This window comes from Pezoporus flaviventris, unplaced genomic scaffold (assembly GCF_033815535.1).
Source record: "Pezoporus flaviventris isolate CSIRO_AGI_PZ_B2104156 unplaced genomic scaffold, CSIRO_AGI_Pfla_v1 ptg000131l, whole genome shotgun sequence".
In the NCBI taxonomy this organism is placed as follows: Eukaryota; Metazoa; Chordata; class Aves; order Psittaciformes; family Psittacidae; genus Pezoporus; species Pezoporus flaviventris.
The window spans coordinates 724,147-746,255 of NW_026892679.1; the positions used below are offsets into that span (position 1 = coordinate 724,147).

General features: G+C 38.5%; 1 protein-coding gene across 3 annotated transcripts in view; it reads left to right on the forward strand.

Annotated features, from left to right (window-relative positions):
- The window catches only part of HAPLN1 (hyaluronan and proteoglycan link protein 1), a 62,747-nt gene that overhangs the window by 34,466 nt on the left and 6,172 nt on the right, over window positions 1-22,109 (forward strand). For 2 of the 3 annotated variants that reach the window (XM_061478718.1, XM_061478719.1), the window contains exons 3-4: window positions 8,201-8,575; window positions 18,144-18,446. In XM_061478718.1, the coding sequence (XP_061334702.1) occupies window positions 8,201-8,575; window positions 18,144-18,446 (678 nt within the window). The remainder of the gene's footprint in view (window positions 1-8,200; window positions 8,576-18,143; window positions 18,447-22,109) is intronic. The other variant, XM_061478720.1, reaches the window with a different exon arrangement.

Here is a 22,109-nt window from a genome sequence, read left to right on the forward strand (position 1 = left end):
TCTCCTAATTTTCTTCCTGTTTATTCACAGCCATTGTATGGCCTTATGCTTCTAGTGTTATTCCTTAGCTTCAAATAAAAAATTTTCTTCTTTGACATTCACCTTAAGATGTTAATAAGTTAACACCACATCCTCACAGCTATTATTTGTGCAAACTTTTCCAAATTCTCACTTAAGTGTATAACCCCCAGTTACCTGGTAACGTTAGTTGATCATTTCTACACTTGTTCTCGTTTGAATGCATACTTCCTGAGTGTGCCCAGCCAGGATTTTATTCCGGATAATAATTTACACTGGCATAACTAATTTTTTATTTTTTTTTCAGCTACCAATGCACTGTTTTTCAGACTTTGGATCAAATCTGTACTCTTCCCAGCCATGCTGCAGTGCTGATCAGTCATCTATTGTGATAGATAATATTTAGCAGTCATTCTCCGTCATCACTTACAATTGCCAATTACTGTGTTTATATGAATAATTCTTCATTCTAGATCTTCAAAATCTATGTATTCAACATGAAAAGTTACCATACATTTTTCATCCTTCTTTCTTCAAATGTTCTAAATACTCATTCTCCTCCCTTCAGTGATGCATAATATGCTATGTGAAAATTTTATTAATACAATGGTCACACTTATTTTAGAAGGTAAAATTAGTGGAAATAATAAGTCTCAAAAATTATGCTGGAGACAGTTAACTGGTCTTTTTTTATGCTAATCATTGATGTTTCAGCCCAAGAAATAATCTCCTCTGTATCTAGTTCTTAGACATTTAACAAAGTTTCTACCAAAACATCTATTTTCTCCATCCTAATTCCATATATTTCCAATATCATTGGAAATGAGCTCAAATAATTGATGCATCACATTTTCCTGGCATTATACATTTACTGTTATTATATATTTTATATCAAATTAGCCTGATATCCTTTGGTAGGTATCTACTGGAATTTATCCCTCTTTCTAATGACATATTCCATTTCTGTTCTTCAGCATTTTTTCTTAAAAAAATATTCTAATGCCCTGTTTGCTGTTGAGGTCAGACTAATCAGCCTGTTAATGGTTAAATTACTCTCCTTACATGTATTTGTTATTTAACTGTTGTCCAGAAATACATGGCACATTCTTAAAGTGGTACATGAGCTATTATGTCTGCCATCAGGTTTGCCATACCAAGTATCAGTAGTAAAGCCAGTAATTCAGGCTGTGAGGTGTTCTACTCTTTTCTTTGAATATCATATATTTTATGAGTTCAGCTTTTATCTTTATGTTTTCATTTCATACCAATGCATTCATGTACTTTAAGCAACATCATACTTTCAGAGCATCAAATCCAGTGTTATTAGAAAGGGGATTTGTTAATACAGCACTTGCTGTATTGTCTTCCACCTTTATCTGTTTAGTGACTCCATACTGCAAAATGAAACTGTGTCAGTTTAAAAGACTTCTATTTCACTGCTTTGTCAAGAGTTTTTGCAGCCATTCCTGACCTGCTTTTGATCCACACTTTGTTTTGTCCTCACTATCATTTCTTATTTCTTCACAGCCTCCTAGACAACTAATTCACAATGCCGCCTCATCACCTTTATCTTTCATTTGGCCTTCCTAAAAAGCAACCACCTATTAATATTTTATTATGGTCTGACAGCTATTTCAGCATGCTTCTCACTCCCTTAACAACTCTGGAACCAGGAGATCTAGTTAACTCACTTTGCTGCCCCTCCATTAGTATAAGAGCTTCTGCCATCTCTCTCATATTCAGCATTTGCTAACCAGAATGAATATTATTTAATACATTTTATTGTTCTTTTATTGCACTGATAGGTCATTGCGCTTATGAACACAGAGCTTACATCTTTCAAATGTTCACTCTCTTGAAACTGGATTTCTTCAGCTTTACTAAACACTTGCCAACCTCCTTAATACTGCAAAAGGTATAGATGTGTCCTCTCTTAAATCTACCAATTTTTCTTAGAAATGAGTCACTGGCTTCATTCATATGCCTGTTCCTGCAGTCAGTGTCAGCTCCAGTTCCTGCTTCTCCCCTTTTTGGTTAATACAGTAAAGCAGGACCTCAGTCAAATTTCTCATCCAATAGATGCTTCTACCTTCCCACTTTTATTAGTACTCCTTTCTGTTTCTTTCTTCTGGCCCACTTCTTTTGTATATATCTTTTATTCTTTTGTTTCCTTCCAATATATATTAACAAAATTCATAACACATCTCAAGCTGCATTTTGTCTTCTGTGACTTTATTTCCTTTCCTGAAGCCTCTGCTAGATTTCATGCTTTTGGTCAGGCTGCTCTGTGTTGACCATACCAACTTCCTCTCTGGTAGCTTCTCTGCATGCAAAAGTCATTCCAGTTTAACTTTTGTGGATAAAAGCAAATGAGAGAACTGTATTTAAATAAGATGCATTGTCTGTCTGGCCTCCATCACCCCAGCAAACTGTGTGTGTCTTAAGGGATACCAGTTTCACTCTTCAAAAAAAGTCATACTCCTAAATGAAATCACCTAATGAATATGAAAATGGGACAAAAATATACTCTAGCTACATAAGTGACCACAACAAAAAAATAGTACTACTCTAACCATATAAATGTAATTAAAGGCATAGTTTTCCCAGAACTCATGATCTGTGAAGGACTGTGTCCCATGAGAGAGGAAGACTTTTTTTTCCCAGTGTTCAGCTTTGTATATCTGTGTAATCTATTCATAGTGCTAGTTGCTGACCAATTACTCAAAGAGGCAAAGTACTCTTCAGAAACAAGAGTATTCTTCTGTGTGTAGCTGTTCTGTGAAACAAATGAATTTGACTAAACCATTGCAATAATTGCTCAGGAGTGGCAGGAGGCTTTAACAGATGCTTTCAGTTTGTTCAGGGTTTAGAAATACAAGAAAGGCCAGCAAAGAGAATACAAAGCTTGATTTGTGAAGGATCAACCTTTAACTTTTTAGCTTTTCTTTAAATATAAATAAATTTTTATTATGCAGAATATATGGAAATACAGCCATTTGCCTATCAAGATCTCTGCAGAGTTTTATTTATACACACCAAGAAATATGTCAACATGGATTGAGCAGAAAACTTTCTAATACTGCCCCACTGAAAAAAAAAGGTTAAATCGATAAATCAATAACTAAAGCAGACAAAATCATTGTCCCACTTGTAATGTACTATAATGAGTTTTGTTTACAGTCCAATTCCTTTTCTTCGGAAAAAGCCAGGTCCATCAAAGAGAAAGAAGCTGCATAGAATTGCTGGCCTAGCCAAAAAAATGGTAGGAGTTTAGATACACTACTGATTTGACCTCTTATATTAATTCCTATCTTTCCAAGTTCCATGCTTTTCCACTTTCCTTTTGACTTTCTTTCTTCAGTCCACCTTTCTGCATTTTCCCATTTTCGGGGAAGTTACCTGTTATGTCTTTTCATTTTCTTGCATTTATCTTTTCAGCTTAAATTTCTTTTTGGTTTTGTTGGTATTGAGGGCAGTTTAGATTATGTCATGATCCATTTTGCAGTCTCTTCTTACAACTGGGCTGCTTCCTTTACATCAACACAACTTGCTTTCCTCTTCAGAGCATGGCATGTTTCAATAGCCATGAAATGTTATAGAAATGTCAGCAAAGAGCAACCTCGCCTCCTGTTGGCATGTTGGTTTCATTAAACTCATTCAGGACTGTGTATACTGGAATAGACCTTAAATGATAGGTACCAGTATGAAAAAAAGAAAGTTGTAAGAATTTATTACATAAGCAAAATACATAAATTTAAATTACTAATTTGCCTTTACTTGTTACATCAGTTGAATTCCATATACATAGCATCTAAAGGTAATTAAATAATTGGGAAAGCTCCTCAGTAGTATAATATTTTGGTTTTTGTCAAACATTCTCAATGCCACCCATGAAGATTTCCTTCTCTGCAGAAAAGGTGTAGCAACAGTGTCATGATTGTGTTCTATTTTGCTCTATGAGGCCCGATCTTCATGCAATTTCTTTATGCTGAAGTAAACATATTCTTTATTTAAGGCAAAAGGTGGCAATATTTTAGAAGAGCTGAAGTTTTTTATTTCCCTGATGGTTTTATGTACTCCATAAGAAAGAAGAAAAGGTCTCCTAGAAACTTAAACTCGAGATAGTATTGGCACTTTAACAATTCCCCTCAATGTGTAACTCAGGGTGAGTAGATGGCATCAGCCGAAAAACATTTTACCTCAGTCTTGTCATCTCTATATTGGAAAGACAGATTTGTTCTCTACCATTTATAAAAAGGGTATTTTTAGCTGCATTATTATTTGGAACAATGAAGCTGAATGTTTTTTGCTGAAATTTATCTAGCATCTCTCTTACCAGTTGTATGTCAAAACTTAAAAGTAATGTGTAGATTATTTTAACCTGTCAGTTTAGAGGCAGGAACACAGGAGGTAGATGCTTGTATTTTCTTTCTCATGACATAAACAAAATGACATTAATGCTTGGGACAAATTAAAACAGCTGTTACTAGTCTTATAGGTGATGTAAATTTTTAGATTTATTTTTTTCTTTCTAAAAACAGAAATAAAAAGGTAGTTAGTTAAAACATAGGAAAAAATGTAGTAGGAAAAGTATATGAAAAATGTCATTCTTCCTTTGGGTTCTCTGAGTAATACACATGTAAATCAGTAATGTACACATGTATATCAGCAATGCACTTCTGTCCGTGTTACAAGAAGTAGGAATTATTGTTAGTACATAAAATACTTTTGAGTTTTAACTAAAATTGTTACTACTATAGGAAGAGTGAGGATATTTTAGAATGAGAGTTACCCTCAAGTGCCTGGAAATGCTACAGGACAGCAAGAAACAGCTCTGTGTTTAAAATAGAATGGCACACAATGTTATTAACCTAATGGTTTAGTAGCAATGTGGAATATTTGGCAATACATGAGTTTATCTGACAAAACACATTTGTGGTTTGATCCGTGACTTCATGATTTTTTTTCTCTTTAAAAATGCACATTTTTTTTCTCCCCTGTTGCTCTGTAAATTAGTCCACTAAAATGTGGGAATAAGGAAGTTTCTTAGCCAGGTCAGCATAAGCTTCTTGAAGGTTCTGGTGGATAAAGTGGATAAAGCTGTTTGCCAAGGATTTGTGCTGTCACTCATCCTCTCTGCCCCACATCATGTTCCTGGCCTTCCAAACTGGCTTGCCATTGCTCTTGAGTGCAGAAGCCAATTAAGGAAGAGAGATAAAAAAGTCCAATCCAAAACAAAAAAGGAAACAAAAAGAAAACCCCACGCCAAAGAAAACCAGCATAAAAGACAAACAGATCTAAGTGAATGTACAGAAGGAAGATTTGGAACTAAACCAATAACCCAGCCAGGTGAGACTGAATTGACAGCTCTAACAGCATGGGAGGGAGCAAGTTCACTTACTGTCCTTGAAATCAGGATCACACTGAACTCAAGGTTAGATGTGTACAAAGTAATGACAACCAGAGCAGCATAGCATTCAGTGAGGTGGAAAATAAAAGAGAGGGTGTATTGTGCTGCTGCCTCTGCTTATTGCTTAAGGTAGCAAGATACCCTTTTGCCTGCAGTATATGCATGCTTAATTTGGCACCACTAAGGTACAGCAAAGATGACCTGAATAGTTGTGTGTGTTATCTGGTGCAGCTTGTCAGTTTCTGCAACTTGGGCAAACTCATTTTTAGCTAGCTTAGATTTTTTGCATTATGTTGCCTTTGTCATCCATCTAATTGCATCAGGAGGATTCACAGAAGGCCACAGCCTGTCAGAAGTGATATTAGGGAAGCAGGAGTAAAAAAATGTGGCAAATTACTCTCCAGTGGTGCCTGGTTCTGTACTAACAGCTAAGCTGTTTTACAAGGCAAAATATGTCTGCAGTGGTGAAAATCCCACCTAGCAAACCTTTCTCATCCTATTTCTGGCCTTAGAGCTGAGACTAGAGCCAATAACCAGGCTGTTGCCATCTCTGTTCCCAACAGAAGGAGCAGCTGGAGGTTGCCCAGCACATTCCTCACCATTAGTCCACTGTCTGATGCTCTTGAGTGGGAATGCATGTTGCCTTGTCTCCAGCAAGGATCCAAACTGTCCGGTTGCAGATAAATGATTAGTGAAGGATAATCTGGTGTTTGCCGAGTTTACAGTGGCTTGGCCATTCCCCTTACAAATTCTGTGGTGTTGCTTCTAAAGAAAGTAGTTCTTGGGGAAAAAAAAATTACTCTCTTCTCCAAGTAACATGCAGGACTTTGTGGTAACACTCATGTGTCCCATCTTTTTCTTTCTTGCACTCATCTTTTAGATATTCCTGCCATTTAGATACAAAGATAATTTTAGCCAAAAAGAGCAGCCTCCTCAGGAGCCCTATAAAGAAAGCAGCCAGATCGGACAAACCTGTAAAACAGTGTTGACCTCATCTTCCATGATCAGATCATCAGTTCTCAACAGCTTGTTTTATTAAGGTAACCAAGGAAGCAGGATTATTCCTCATTTAAGCTGACTTTCACAGCAGTAAGCTGGAATGCTGCATCCAGACTGCTAAACATATTATAAATGAAGGGATTCTGGTTTGCTCTGTGTTTGAACATTTCTTTTTGTTTTGTGGGTTTTAACTCCTCCTCTGTCAACTCCAGAAAGACCAAGACCATTCATTTTGCTGTACTCCCAAAAATATGCAGTTAGGTGAATTTGGCTGTGATTCTCACTGGCTTCTGGATAATAAAGACATTTTGGCCTCTTGCTAAACCCCAGTCATCTCATTTTTAATTCCAAATCCCTGCTGCCTGCATGTCTTCAAGCCCAAAAAGAAACCGCAGCATCCCCCAGCCTGATATGTGCTTTTCCTCGAAAGCCAGAGATTCTTTCTTTCCTAGGTCTGGGAGCAGCAGCAATGTAATTTTCTTCCCTGCTGTGTGGACAGAGAGAAGGCCTCATCATCTCTTTTTCTGTAGAAAAGAATTGGCTCTTAGAAAACTTGAGGGTGGAGGCATGTTTCAAGCATTGAATCTCCCTTTGAGACTCCAGGGACAACAGAGATGCTACAGGCTGAGAAAAGCCATGCTTTCCTTTCCCTGGTTGCCATCCCCCCTGTTCTTTACACTTACTGAGATACAAACTCAGGTAATGGCTGCTGCAAAGGGCCAGAGGAGGTGGGAAGCAGCCAGGAGAGAGGTCCACCACTGCATTGGCATGGTAATACTGAAATCAGCGGTGACACTGCTCTGGGCAACTCTCCAGGTCTTGCTGGCACAAACTTGCTGTTGTTAGAAAGAACAAGTGTTAGCAGCCTGAGTCAGACTCTCCCTTCTGCCCCAGTCCTTTCCACTAATATTTATTGACTGTTTCAGTATTAAAGACCCAATATAGTTGAGCTCTGATTCAGATTTGTTGGTAATAACCACCCTAAAGCATAACATTCCTCCTCCCAAGGTGGACAGAAGTCTGTGGAACATCTTTGAGGGAAACAGGGAATTAATCAACAAACCATTCTGGCTGCCTTTACTTTCTTCCTTCTCCTCATCCTGTGGAAACAGTGTTAGCAGCACTTTCCGTGGTGCCTTGCCTCAGATCACCTCTGTCCTTGGATGCTCTCTTCTGAAAGGGGAATGATGAGTTATTGGAGTAACCCTCCCAGGGCTACTCACTCCAGGGAAGAAGGGCAGTAAAAAAGAAAACCAGTTTTATGGAGCTGTGGATGATCTGCTCTGCAGTAAGGATTTTTCAATAGGTAGGGAGTTCTCTTATTCTGGTAAAACAATTTGCGGCACTCAACCCTGTTCCCTCTTGAGAAATCTGATGCCCTGGCTAGTGTGTCCTGTGCAGGTAATAGCAACAGCATCTCCAGACAAAGAACTGCACATTTGGGATACCTGTTTTCCTTAAGCAGATGTACGTTTGCACTCAAGTTTGTCTTTGCAATTACCAGCCCTGAACTTCTTGCATAATCATAAAATGCTCCATACCCTGATGTTTCTTCTGCTGCTTACTGTAGCCAGCATGGACAAGTAATGAAGGTAGGCTGAAATTACAGTTTAGATTAACATATCATGCATAGGTGCAAAATGACTGCAATGAAATGATGCTGCAGACCTAATGTATAATACAGCTGGTTGCTGCTATGGCATTGAGCATTTCCATTTTGTAAAAGGTAGATTGTGAGCTAACTCTTGGTTTTGTTTTCTCCTTGATTCCTAGCAGAAAACGGACCCCGTCTACTTGTGGTAGCAGAGCAAGCTAAAATCTTCTCCCACCGGGGTGGCAATGTCACACTGCCGTGTAAATTTTACCATGAACACACATCAACAGCTGGCTCAGGAACCCACAAGATCCGGATCAAGTGGACCAAACTCACCTCAGATTACCTCAAAGGAGTGGATGTCTTTGTTGCAATGGGACACCACAGAAAGAGCTACGGAAACTACCAGGGCAGAGTGTTGCTGAGGGAAAGCAGTGAGAATGATGCCTCTCTTATAATTACAAATATAATTCTGGAGGATTACGGGAGATATAAGTGCGAGGTGATTGAAGGATTAGAAGATGACACAGCAGTGGTAGCTCTGAATCTGGAAGGTAGGTAACATCTGAATCATACTTAAATTCAGATTTCTCAATGTTTATGAATACCTGCCTTTTTCTCCTAATACTGCTGATATTGTATTAACACTGGTAACAGCAAGCTGAGAACTGGGATTCATTGTGCTTTGGGGATTTTTGCCTGACAGCTCATGACAACAATCATAAATCAGAAGAATATTAGGACTTCTATAACTTATGCTAGCCTATGGCATATTCTGTTTCTGGTGAGACTTGGTGTGTGGGGAGGAAAAAAAGAATGATCAAACATAGTACAAAGAATTCCATACATTTTTAATGCCCTCCTATCACTTTACAAAAGTCATTGCATGTTTTTACAGTAAACTTAGACAAAATTATATTAAATATTCCCCTAACAGCCATTTTACGGTACTCTGGGACATTACCAAGCAATACAAATCTTCTTAAAAAGCGGTAAAATGTTAAAGTAGTTTTCCAGAGACAACAGTTTCGTTTTTTCCAGCCTTATAATTGCATAAAATAGAGTTCAATATTGCCTGCCAAGACAACTCCTACATGTAGTCTGTAGTCATTTCTCTCAGAAATATTCTTCAAAACAGTAGACTACAAAGCGTTATAAAAATTAGTGAAACAGGTTTAAAGAGAACCAAATACTCAGCTTTCCTTTACTCTTAAGAAATTCAGATAATTTTTGTGAGGTAGAATGCATGTAAACCAACATTTGGCCTTTTTCCCCAAAACACTGTACAGAACTCAGCAGTAAACTAAAAGCTGCGTGAAGCTGTCTCCCTTACCCATATACTTACCAGCAGGTGTGCGTCAGAGAGAACTTTATAGAAATCACTTTGTCTGTGAAAAGTAGTTGGGAATAAAAAATACAAAAGAAGAAAATCAAACCTCTGGCTCTCAAACCATTAAACAAGTGAAATATATGACTCTTTCGTTGAGGGTTATTGTATATTATGATGGTTTTATAGTTACCCTGCACAGTAAGACTGTCTGAGTGGTTCTTGAACCAAACAGATGTCATGGGCTTAGCTTATTCCTTTTCATCTATTCTTCCATTCCTGGTTGGAGGTTGCTGAAACCTTCCGTTTCTGAATGCAGAAAGGCACTGCAACAGTTTCTAAGCCAGGATGATAGTTGATTTAAGTTGTTTCACCTCACATAATTCATCTTTGATAAGAATGCATGCTGATCTTTTCACACTTACAGTATAAAACTGAACATACACATGTCCAGTTTAACTTGTCTAAACCAGTTTTGAGTGTAAACAGAAATGAGTAGGAGGAAAAAGCATTTTACTTTATTCTTTCCTGCTAGCCAAGGACTCTTGTGTGTTCAGCCTTCTCTTCACTCACGCATGCAATGCAGTGATTGCTTGTTGCAGATGCTGTTACTGAGATGAGCCACTGCAGTGAGAGCAGTTTCTGCTTGGAATGTTCAGCTTTCCTTAAGTGAAAGCAGAGCTCTGCTGGGCTGCCCAGGCTGCAGGTAAGGGCCCTGTGACTGGGACATGCATTAAGAGGTGGATAGCCCCAGAGTGTTCCACCTCACAGAATGGTTTCCAGACAATATATAAATATAGATGTGGTAAGTACAGCTATTTGCTGCACCTGAGGAATAGCAAGTGCCAGGTCAGAAAAATGCAGCATCTGTTTTAGCTGTGTTTGACCATAACACATCTCTTCTCCTTTCATGTTGTCATGCAGGCAGTCCTGCAACTCTCCCCTGGGTTGCAAGGGTGCTCTGTAACCTATTAATATTCTTCTGTCAGTCTTGTTTCATCCTGAGTACATACCTCTGTTAGTCTTCAACATATTCAGATAAATAACTGCATAACTGTATCAGACACTGAGATCTTCCTGTGTTTTACAGCATTATGGTATTTTGTCGATGTATAAAGATCAGAGTCAATGTAAAATCTTTAAATTCTTCATCACATCACACATCTGATCAGATACTCATCTGTGCCACTTAGCATTGTGCCACTGAAGCAAAAGTTGATTAGCCTTCTGTTCTTAAAAGCAAGGAGGTTCCAGCACAAATGCTTCCTGGTGTGCCAGGATTTCCTGGGGAAGGAGAGATGCTGAGGGCTCTAGTGGCAGATTGGGAAGTTTTGCCTGAAGCTTGGTACATGTGCGCATGCAGAGATCCATGTTTGAAAGACAATATTTGATTAATCCTAGAGTAAAAAAGCAGTGAGAAATCTTTCCTGTACTGCAGACAGTAAGACAACTGAAAAAAGTGAGATTTTCTACCTTTTTTACTGTGACTGTTTCGTGATACACCACCAGACCATTGGATACAAGGTCTGGGTACCATCTCCTGGTTCACAGTATCCTCTCTAGCTTACTGCTGTGACTAAACAGTGTATGTCAACTCCAGCCCATCCTGTCCAAAAGCACTACTTCTTCCTGTTTTTTCTCCACTTCCAATATCAGGAAATTCGTAAGGATAGGAGGAACCATATTTCTTCAACCAAGTATGTTCCGATCTCACCTCAACAGAAGTTTACATATTTGAACTACTGTCTGGCTAACATAAGAAACAATTCCTTTTTAATTACTTCTGTCAGATGTGGGGCAGCTGTGAGACTGTTCATTTCTGATGCTATAGGGTGATATATCCTAAACTGACAGGAAAATTTAATTTGCAAAACCTCACTGTAAAACGTACCTGTCAGATAAGACTAGTGAGTGTGTCAGCACCAAACCTGCTTTTGACAATTAAATCCAGTGATTCTGGGTCTAAGCTACAATGAGGTTTCCTTCTGAAGTGCTAATGATTAAAATGCACTTATATTTACAGTGGACATTAATAGCTGATAGGGTATTTTCCTATATTTGCATGCCTATGTGCTTATTTTCTCATTTCATCTGCAGCTTTATGTAGTGCTGGCTTTACTGTTTCATGTATTTGAGCAATGAAGAATAGACCAAGAAGAAAAAAAGATCATCTATGGAAATAAATAAAAATATATCAGCCCATTCCAACATTCTATATCTGTTATAAACAATAAGGTTAATCTCACAGTGAGAAGGATTTGCATCAATAGCCTGATTTCCTGAGATGGTGGCCCTAAGGATATTAATTGGCAGCAAGACAAAACCATTTATACCCAGGAGTACCCATTAGCAGTGCAAAACAGCTGTTGACTCCGATGTAAGCTCACTGTGCAAACAGTATAGCTTTGGCTAGGTGAAAGCATGTTAATATATCAATATTAATATATCAATAGGAAAATAGTTGACCTCTACTTCAGTGGACCTTTTTTCTTCTTCAAATGTGGGAGCATTTTATTCTTATTAGACTCAAATACTTCCTGAGATCGTCATTAAATAAACTGTTCATAGTAATTGCATACTTTTAGCTTTGAAAAAACAGAGGAATTAGATTCAGTCTGTTTATTGCATACCTTACATGTTTTTGGTATGTTTTCTTCACTATTATTCAATGCAGCACAACATCAAGCATCTGGGCGGGATTCTGACTTAGAGGCATTTAGTCATAAGCCCGCAGATGGTAGCCTTGTGTCAGTGCCTCCTCAGCCAAGCGCAGGCACCAGGGGTCTGAACCTGTGGTTCCTCTTGTACTGAGCAGGATTACTATTGCAACAACACATCATCAGTAGGGTAAAACTAACCTGTCTCATGACGGTCTAACCAGACTTGCATATCCCACTTGCCCTTGGTCATCATGCTTGTGGAAAGCATGGTTAAATTCCTTCCCAAATCTTTGCTCGCAAAGCCAAGCCATCAATCAATTCAATGCAGAATCACACCATTTCCCCCCTACACTAATGAGATAGTGGTGTCTGGTAGCTACAGCTCAGGAGTAGGATTCACTGCAGTATTTCGCAGCCACCAGCTTGAAGAACTATTTGGTCATGCCATGATTACCATCCTGTTGGCCAGCTCAAGTACAAAGTCTAAGGGCAGGAAGGTTGTGCTGGGCATGGTGGCTACAAACAGTGTAATTACTGCATAGAGCAAAACACTTTTTATGACGTCTTTGTCACAAAACCATTTTCTTACTGAACTGGCCTTACTCTCCTCCTGCACATAAAATACAGATCGTAAGTTTTACACTCTGTCAAATGTTCTGAAAGTCAAAACCTTAACAAATTAAAGGCCTCATATGGCAGATAGATATTGTTGCCTGAGTCATAAGCAAAGAAAGAATTGTCAGCTTATATTGAATTTTCTTTATGTTAGTGCTTTACTATTTTTCTTTCTCATGAATACTAGGCACTGTAATAGATCTCACTAGATCAGGTCTGTGTACTTCAGCTTCCCAGCATCTAAAGGTTTCAGCTCAGGTATGCTGCTCAGGCACAGATTTTGTGTACTATTCTGTCATAAGATTCATGGGCAAAGAAAATGGAACAAGGCTAAACTGCCTTTTTTACTCTATTAGATTTTTTTGTAATAGTTTCAGTCTTCAAGGAGAGACTATAACTGAACACATAAGTTTTGCAATCTGGCTACGAAATAATTACTTTTTGCAGTACTAGAAATATGCAGGTCTAGATAAAGCCACTAAAAATCTCTGTAGAAAGATGCTTCTAAATAGAAGCTAACTCTTTGAGCGGCTCCACATGAACCAAAAATCTCATCAGGTTTTATGATCTCACTTAGAGGTATGTTAGCTTTTATGTCCAAGATAGAGTTAGAAAAAGAACAGGAACCTCTTTCAAAAACACACTTTGTAGTTCAAAATAGATCAAACAAATCTGCAAGCTTCATATAAGCAAATTCTTCCAAATCGTTACAACGATCATTTTCTAATCTAGTCACTTGCCTAAGGCTGGACATAAGAAATGGGGAATCTGTGGCTGAAACCAGCATGAATTGGTTGAAACCAACCAGCTGAAACCAGCTGTATAGTCTCAACAGCTGCAGAAATAAGATTCAGCCTGATATTGTTATCTCATATTTGTTTTGTCTGTGTATTTCTGTTACATTCATACACAAAAAGCCATTTTAAATATCCTTTGTGTGACAATGTTTTGTACTGTCTACTATAAAACTCATTTTATAGGATAATGAAAAAAGCATTTGTGGGTCCCTAGAAGGCCACAGAAAGTCTTGTGACAGACAGCAGGAGTTTTTCAAGAGTAAGTAAATGACAGAGCAATGTAATTCCTTCTATGAAAGGGTAACAGGTCTTTGCAGTCACAAATGTGTTTGCAAATGCTGTGAGAAATGATACCTGAAAGATTAAGGTGAAGTAAAAAGTTCAAAAAAACAGGAGCAAAAAAATGACCTGGAAATTATGAGCAAAAACCAAATGCTAAAAGAATTAGTACTAGTTATCCTAAAAAAGAGCAAGAAAAGATAATTTTCAAATTTTGATAAAGGCTGTAAAACATAAGTTAACAGTCTGCCCCCAGTGCAGTGTGAGTCTAGTTCATATGCCTGTGCTTGTCAGAAATAAGCAGCCACACTGACAGCTTGGTTGTGGGATGCTGCAGGCTGGAGGGACACTATCTCAAGCTTCAGTTTTGTTTCCAAGGAGACAGATACCTGCTAACAGCCAGTAGCCCACCCTGTGGGTGCAGGGTCAGTCCTGGCAAACAGAGTAATGGAGATGGAGTCTCAAGGAAAATGAGGGATTTACCACTTTTTACAGAATTTCAGAAGCTCAGCATGGAAAATTTTGCCAGCAAGTGTATGAACCTGCCAGCATAAAACTGTACCCTACAGTATAGCATATACCACGCCCTACTGTTACCCTGTGTTTACACTGGCTGCAAGAAAACGTACTTTTCTGTTTGGGCTAGAGCTGAAGGAAGCTCATTTCTTTACCCTGGCTGTGAAAATATTCCCCCCCTCCGTCAACAGAAATTTGTGTTATTTTGTTCAAGGTGTAAAAACTCTTAAAACTGCTAATTGTGTATGGTGCTGGCTTAATAGACACCCATAAATTGCTACAGTAGATAAGCTTCCTAAGCTTATTTCCTCACCTTGTTGTCTGGGGTAACTGTTACAGCCTGTTGCACTGACAATGATGTGTCTGTAGCTACTGAGTAATTGCAAAGACCTTGCACTGAATTGTAGGGATTCCCTGCATATACGATCTGAAATAGCTTATAGAAGACACACAAATATCATCTCTTTTGCGTTCCCTGAAAAACACAGTGACTGAAGCAAACTGTGTTTGTGGAATTGAATGTAAGGCGTATGGAAGTACAGATGTGTGGATGAGAAGGATATATTATACATCCAGTTCTTATGCTGTTAATTGGTAGAAATTTTAATTTCCATTACAAAAGTAATTTTCTGGACTGTGATTGCATTGTCACAGATGTATGCAGCAAACCTCATCTAGCCTTCCTCTTTCACTATCAGATTTATTCTCCACTGAATTGATTGTGTTCTTCCTCTCTTGCTGGGAGAAAATGAGGTCCTTCCCCAGGGGCAGGACTTATATCAGAGAACTGTGTGTTTGGGAGATTAGCCACACTGAGAAGTCTATATGGTAAATTAATATTCCCTATTCAGGCTCCACAGGTGGCTTAGCTGCTTCCTTAGGTTAGGGAGCTGAATCACAAATGTCAAGTTAAGACTCCTCAGCTCAGTCTTCCCACAAACTAATTTGATTCTAACCACCTGAGGCTGGGAGTTTTTATCTTTCTCTATTCTTTATGCTGAATTTGCTGATGTTTGGAAATGGGTGTTTTGTCTGGAAGTGGTAAAACACAGGGTTGGATTCAGGAGTTTGGGTTCAGTTGGTAGTTCAGGAATAGTAACAAGCCTCAGAGCAGCTTTTGCCATTCAAAAACAGTTGGAATGGATTATCTTTTAATGGGTTATAATATCCAGGACTGAAGAAGATGCTTTGCAATTAACTAAAGTTCAGCATTGCTAAATTGTAACAAAAGGAAGATCAATAATAAGATCTAACTATGAATTTCAGCTAGATTTGATAGGGAAATTAAGACAAAAAAAATAAATTAACAAATAGGGAAGGTAATACAAGGCTACACAAAACACATACCCAGTCAATTTTGCTCTATAGAATCATCAATGGCCACCCCCATCTGTAGGGTGAAATTAATGCTAATCAGTTGCAGGCTTGTACTGCAGATGAACTCAAACAAAAATCAGCTTCCATGCAGTCTACCCCAATATAACTGGAGGCCAATATTACAGCCATGTGCATATACATGTTATTAAAACATTATGCCCCAAAGTGTCAAATTCAAATAGATTTGTAACAAATTTTCATGCATATTTAACTCCTTTTAAAAACCTATTGTGGAAACCTTAAGGACTCAAATTTCTTTGAATCATTTCCAATTAATTTTTGCTGAGTTTTTAGAAGTATGCAAGTTTAGGTCTTGACTAAAAAATACTCATCTCTGATGATTTTAGTATTTTTTTTCCATGTGTATGCAAATCAGACACATGTACTGGACAAGGAGTCGGTTGTCAGGGGAAGTGGTTCTGGAAAAATGATGAGTAATGTATTTCTAATAAAGTAATAATGCTTAGACCCCTCTGACATTTGCTACATGTTTAGTATAGCCAGTGATATTTGTATCCAGTATCACTGAGGGGGAATGAATAATTTTTTATTAAAAAGATGAGGAGGAGGAAGGAAAAACAGGAATTCAGAAAAATATGAAACATCTACAGCTTCTTTATGAATTACAGTTAACAGCACATATTGTATTATATTACATTCATGTTTTATAGTGCAGAACAGCTAATAACTCAAAAAGCCTTTGAAGAAAGGATTTACAAAAGGAAAGATCCTCAGCAGACACTCTAGCTAATTGCCAAAGGAGAGCAAAATACTGTTTATTATTACCCTGCCAAGTTTACATTTGTATGCTTTATTTTCCTGGACCAAGTCACCAAGGATTAGTAATAACAAAAATGTTGTTTAACAAAAATTTTGTTTAACAAAAATAACACTTCTTGGACAATAGAGGAGTGAGGGAGAAAAGGGAATGAAAGGAGATGTTAAGATAATGGTGGCATACACACTGAAATAGGTTTAAATATTTGGAAAGAAGAATGGCTTAATTGCATGGCAGCAGTCTTGCATGACCATAATGTAGTATCTGTCTGCTATGCTACATTACCCTGAAGGCAAGCAGCTTGTTACAGGTGTGAGAATTCAACAGCAGGGAAAAAGTAAAAAGAAAGGTCAATATTTATACCAGTGTAAACTTTTTGGCTAATCTCATGTGTTATTTTATCTTCAGTCCCTCTGCATCCTACAGCACTTAGTTCCACAGAGATACTTGAGAATAAACATTCTGAGATCAATTTTCTCTGATGCTGTTTTATTTCAGCTTATTATGAGACTGGACTAAAGCCAACTGTAAAATTTAGATCTGAGTTAAATTTCTAAACCCTGCCAAATATCAGGGTGGTCTTATCGAAACTTTTATTTCCAGTTTCTCTCTTCTATCAGAACCCAGATGGGGAGGTGGTTCTTCAGCATTTTCAAGTGATCTTTAACTACAGATCTTCTTCATAAAGAAAGCAGAAAGTGTACTGTGGAAAAATATGTCAGATAAGAACAATGACTTTGATTCACTGTTGCTGCTGAAACAATTCTGGACGTGTCCACAGATTTTCTGTCTCCATTTGGATGTCCTCTCTCTGAGAGGACATCTCAGAGAAAATCTCTCTGCCACATCTGTCTGCAATGGTTCACCACTGATGAGCAACAAACGGGGCTTTGGCCTTGCCTGTGGCTGGTCCTCAGGGGTGGAAGGAAGCATTTGTCAGGTCCATACTCCTTGCACGGTGGCTATCCAGCAAGCATCCTTTGCTTAAGCCAGCAGTGCTTTTGGCAGCCATGGGGGCAGCGAGGAAAGGTGATGTCGCACATGGCTTCCTACGAGGGCTGTCTTTGCTGCATGCTGTGTGCTACCACTCACCATCTGCAAGTGGGGAAACATGTCTTCTGCTCAAGGAACTGTGCTCCCTGATGCCCTCTATGAGATGCTCTCCCTGCTTGAGTGGTGATGAACTGCCAAACACCAGCTGGAAAATAGCAGAAAGGGCTCCCCAAAACCATATACAGCTTCACTGATTTTATTTACCTATATACTTCCGACTTTAAGGCCTCAGAACACTAAAATTATGCCTCCTACCAGTGTAGCCTTGAAATGTTGTTGTTAAAAAATGCATTAAATACCTTCTTGTTCCTAGCATAATGTGACATAAAATAAGAACAAGCAAACAAAAAAAAACAACTGTCAGAAACCTCTCAGGAAATCTTGTCAAGGGTCCATGCAAAGAACATAACACTTTTTCATGTCAATCAAAATTTATGTGTAAAAAGACATAGTTTATATGCCACTGTGCTACAGTTTCTTCTTTCTAAATGGCTGCTAGAGGACCACCAAATCAGACTCCACAAAGAATAGAACTAGGCTGAATTTTAATTTACTTCTTTTTTTTTTTTTTTTTTAATGAGAAATTGGTTTTACAGCTAAACTGGAATTTCCTAATGAAAAACCTATAGTTGCAAAATTTCAACCAGTTCTGCCTATTTTTAAGCATGCTCAGACTCCAGTGACTGTAAATGATGTTTCTCCCCTTTTTTATCACTTCAGGTGTTGTATTCCCTTACTCTCCACGGCTGGGTCGTTACAACTTAAACTTCCATGAGGCTCAGCTAGCCTGCCGGGACCAAGACTCTGTTATCGCCTCCTTTGACCAGCTTTACGATGCCTGGAGGTCAGGGCTGGACTGGTGTAATGCAGGCTGGCTCAGTGATGGCTCCGTGCAGTACCCCATCACCAAGCCCAGGGAGCCCTGCGGAGGGAAGAACACAGTCCCTGGGGTCAGGAATTACGGGTTCTGGGATAAAGATAAAAGCCGATATGACGTCTTCTGTTTCACTTCAAACTTCAATGGTAAGAGTCTTCTTCACTCCTAGCTTGTAAATGACTGTTTCTGTGCTTAGGAACGAAACTCCCATGGCAGCAAAGACATATGTGGTTTGTCAAAGCTTATGTTAGGCTTGGAAAATTTTATTGTTGAATTTACAAGGGCTTTTGCACAGAGTAAAGTTTTCTTTGCCACATGCTCATGTAGGTGGTTTTTACAACTCAGAACTTGTATTGGCAGGAGTTTCTAATATCTCTGCCATCACCCCATTAAAATTTATGTGTACTCTTTTAGTGTTGATATATGCCCTGTTTATTTCTGTTAAAGTGATGAAGAAACCTGTGATTCATTAATTGAGCTTTCCTGTTGAATTCAATTATAATTATGATGGTTTGCAACTCAACTTTGTCACCAACACAAAATTCTGATCACCACTTTGTGCTGTTGTGTCAAGCAGCTCCTGCTCAAGTACCAGGTCTAATAGGATTAATACTTCCTTATCAGCAAACCTATTTCTAGCTTTTACGCCTGATAATTTAGATCCCTAATCTTAGTACACTGCTAAAACATGTTCACTTTTGCTCTGAGCTTGGTCTGCTCTAATCTTTATTTTAGTGACCGCAAGGTTTTTTGTTGTTAATAGATGTTAATTTAGGTATGAAATTACTTGATATCAGCTTGCTATCATTTCAGGTTTAATCTAGTGGCTGAAGAGGATTTAGAAAACATTGCTGTGAATGAGAGGAACACTGCAAGTAAACATGTGCAAAAGAGTTCTACAATCCTCTACAACACCGTACTTGTGGATATTCCTACACAACTTTGCACATGTTTGGCTTGCAACCCACGCAGACCAAAGAGCATGCACTTTTTTGGTTATGCACAGATTGCTTATCCACAATGAGGCATTTTTGTCCTGCAGCACACCAAAAAATAAACATAAGCCTTGCTCTCAGAATCATAGAATTGTTTAGGTTGGAAAAGACCTTTAAGATCATTAAGTCCAGTGAACCCAGCACTGGCAAGTCCACCACTAAACCATGGCCCTAAGCACCACATCTAAACATCTTTTAAATATCTCCAGGGACAGTGACTTCACCCCTGGCCTGGGCATCCTGTTCCAATGCTTGACAGCCCTTTTTTTAATATCCAACCTAAACCTCCCCTGGCCCAACTTGAGGCCTTTTCTTCTTGTCCTGCCACTTGTTACTTGGGCAAAGAGAATGACCCCACCTCCTGCCTCCATCCTCCTTTCAGGTAGTTTTACAGAGCAATAAGGTTCCCCCTGAGGCATCTCTTCTCCAAACACCCCAGTTCCCTCAGACACATTCCTCATCACACTTGTGCTTCAGGCCCTTCACCAGCTTCCACTTCTTTGGAAGATAGATATGCTCTAGTGCTAATTCTGCTACACATTCTCAAACTCACACCCCCCCCTCCCCCCCCATATCCTGAAACTAAGAATATTAAATTAGGCTGGATGCAGTCAGAAAAAAAAACGTAGCTATTTTCATCATGCTGCATTATTCCATGAAATGCTGGCTCATGTCTTTCTTGCCTGATTTATCCAAGGCAAAATACTATATGAGCTCATCTCTTATATGCAGATTTAGTCTGTACTATAGAAATAGTGTTGAGAAATAAAATAAACAAGGAAAAATAATTAAAATGTGCTAGGTGCACTATTTATAATTTTTGCAGAGTAAATGTTTTTGACTATTGCTCATTAATGGGCACCCTTTTCCACACTAGCAGCTCAACAATTCCTCAGTATCTCTTAATGAAAGAGAATAAAAAAAATCTGAGAAAAAAAAAAAGAGGCGTTCTGACAGGTAAATATTGTCTGTGCATTGATACAGAAAGACATGGTTAGAAGGAGAAAGAGAAATGAGGTAGGGTGAGAAAAAGGTTAAAGGCAGTAGAGAAATCAAAGACGGGGCACAAAATTAATGCCATCCTTGGTGAGTCTGTTAAACTGACCTGCAAGTCAGAAAACTACACAACAGTAGGATGATATATAGAGCTAAGCACCATCTTCTCTAGTTCCTTACAGCTCAGTGTTCTCTCAAGGTATCAGAAGAAAATCTGGGCTTCTGCTTCTCTCAGCATCCATTTCCTTAACCAGAAACTCACCAAGGTATGTTATCCTCACATGTCCCTGCTATGTTCCCCACTTTTCATGTCCCAAGCTTACCTTAATATCCACAGTAAATCCAGTCACTCTCCCAAAATACCAATTACCTATTTTCAGCTCAATAGTTCAGATAGCTCATGTATGCTTAACAGCATATGTTAACTTTCTCCCTGTAAAGGGAAAAGCTTATAATAACCCATTTAGCCACTGTCTTTGGCTGCAATTGCCAAAGACAGTGGCTACAGGCAAAGAGCTATTTCCGCAACACCCAATATTCATTCTGTCAGTTCAGGAAGAGCCAAGGAAAATGAGAAGTGGTTAGAACACCATGCATTTCCAGCAATGGCAGTGACTGCTGGAGTCTCCTAACAGTGTGAAACAGAGAAGCTTTCAGCTTTATGTAAGAGAGCTGGGAAAATGCTAAGGGCCCCAGTATAAGGCAAGCTCAAAAAAACCCAAAAATAATCTCAAAGAGAGTCAGCTGTGGGAGTCGCTATAAAGACAGAGGATAATGCAGTTTAGATTTCTGCTAACTGGGTGCTTTTTAGGGAAAGAAATTCCCCAAATACATTACAATATCAGGGATTATAACAAAAAATAGGACTTAAAGAGTTCGCAGTCAAAGCAAAAAGTCTTTACCTAAATTCCTAAATTCCACACAATTCTGTTTGGTTTGTTTTTTGTTTTTTGTCTTTTTCCTGAAGAAGAAAGCTACAAAACAGGAAAATTACATTGAGCAATTAAGGTGAAAAATGAAAATGTAGTCATCAATCGATTGAATTCAAATCCGGGTTCAGTGTCTTTACTCTGGAACTGCTGGATCCCACCTGTGATAAGCTGAATACACAAAAAAAATACTGGTTAAAAAGGGGGTTTATACCTTTAATGAATGATTCTATATGCATTCCTGCTACATGCAAAAGACAATTGTTTTAGCAAAGTTTGTCTGCAATTCAATGTAAAATGATCTTAGTCCTTTATAAAATTACCCTCTACGGTGTCTTTTCTTAGACTTGAACAGTTTGGTTTTGCCTATTTTACTGCTTCATACTCAACTCTTTCTTGTGCTACATAGAAGAACTGTTCATGTTTTGTGTCTGTACAGGCAAAGCGAAAAGTATGTTTCCTACACTTTGCATATAGTAGTACCGGTTTATTAGAATATACAGTGATGCATTTCATAAAACAATGCAAAGAGTAACAGTCGCATAATGCTATCCATTAAACCATCAAAATATTTGAAATAACATGTTTTTTATTTGTAGAGATAACTATTGGTTGGCACCATCTTGCTTTTACATTCCTCATATTGATAAAGGCTATTGAAAATGAATATACGAAAGTGGGAAATATCTCATGTAAATTTGGAAATTTTCCCAATGTCTGTTTCCTGCCCTGTATGGTGGGACACCCTGACACAATCCAAAGCTTCTTTAAGGGCTGCAGACCACCCCGATTTCTCTCCCTGCCCTGTCCCAAGGAATGGGGATGCTCCTCTTCCGTACAGTCCCTCTGGAAAGTCAATTTGGGATTCTACAATTTAGGGGAATAAATG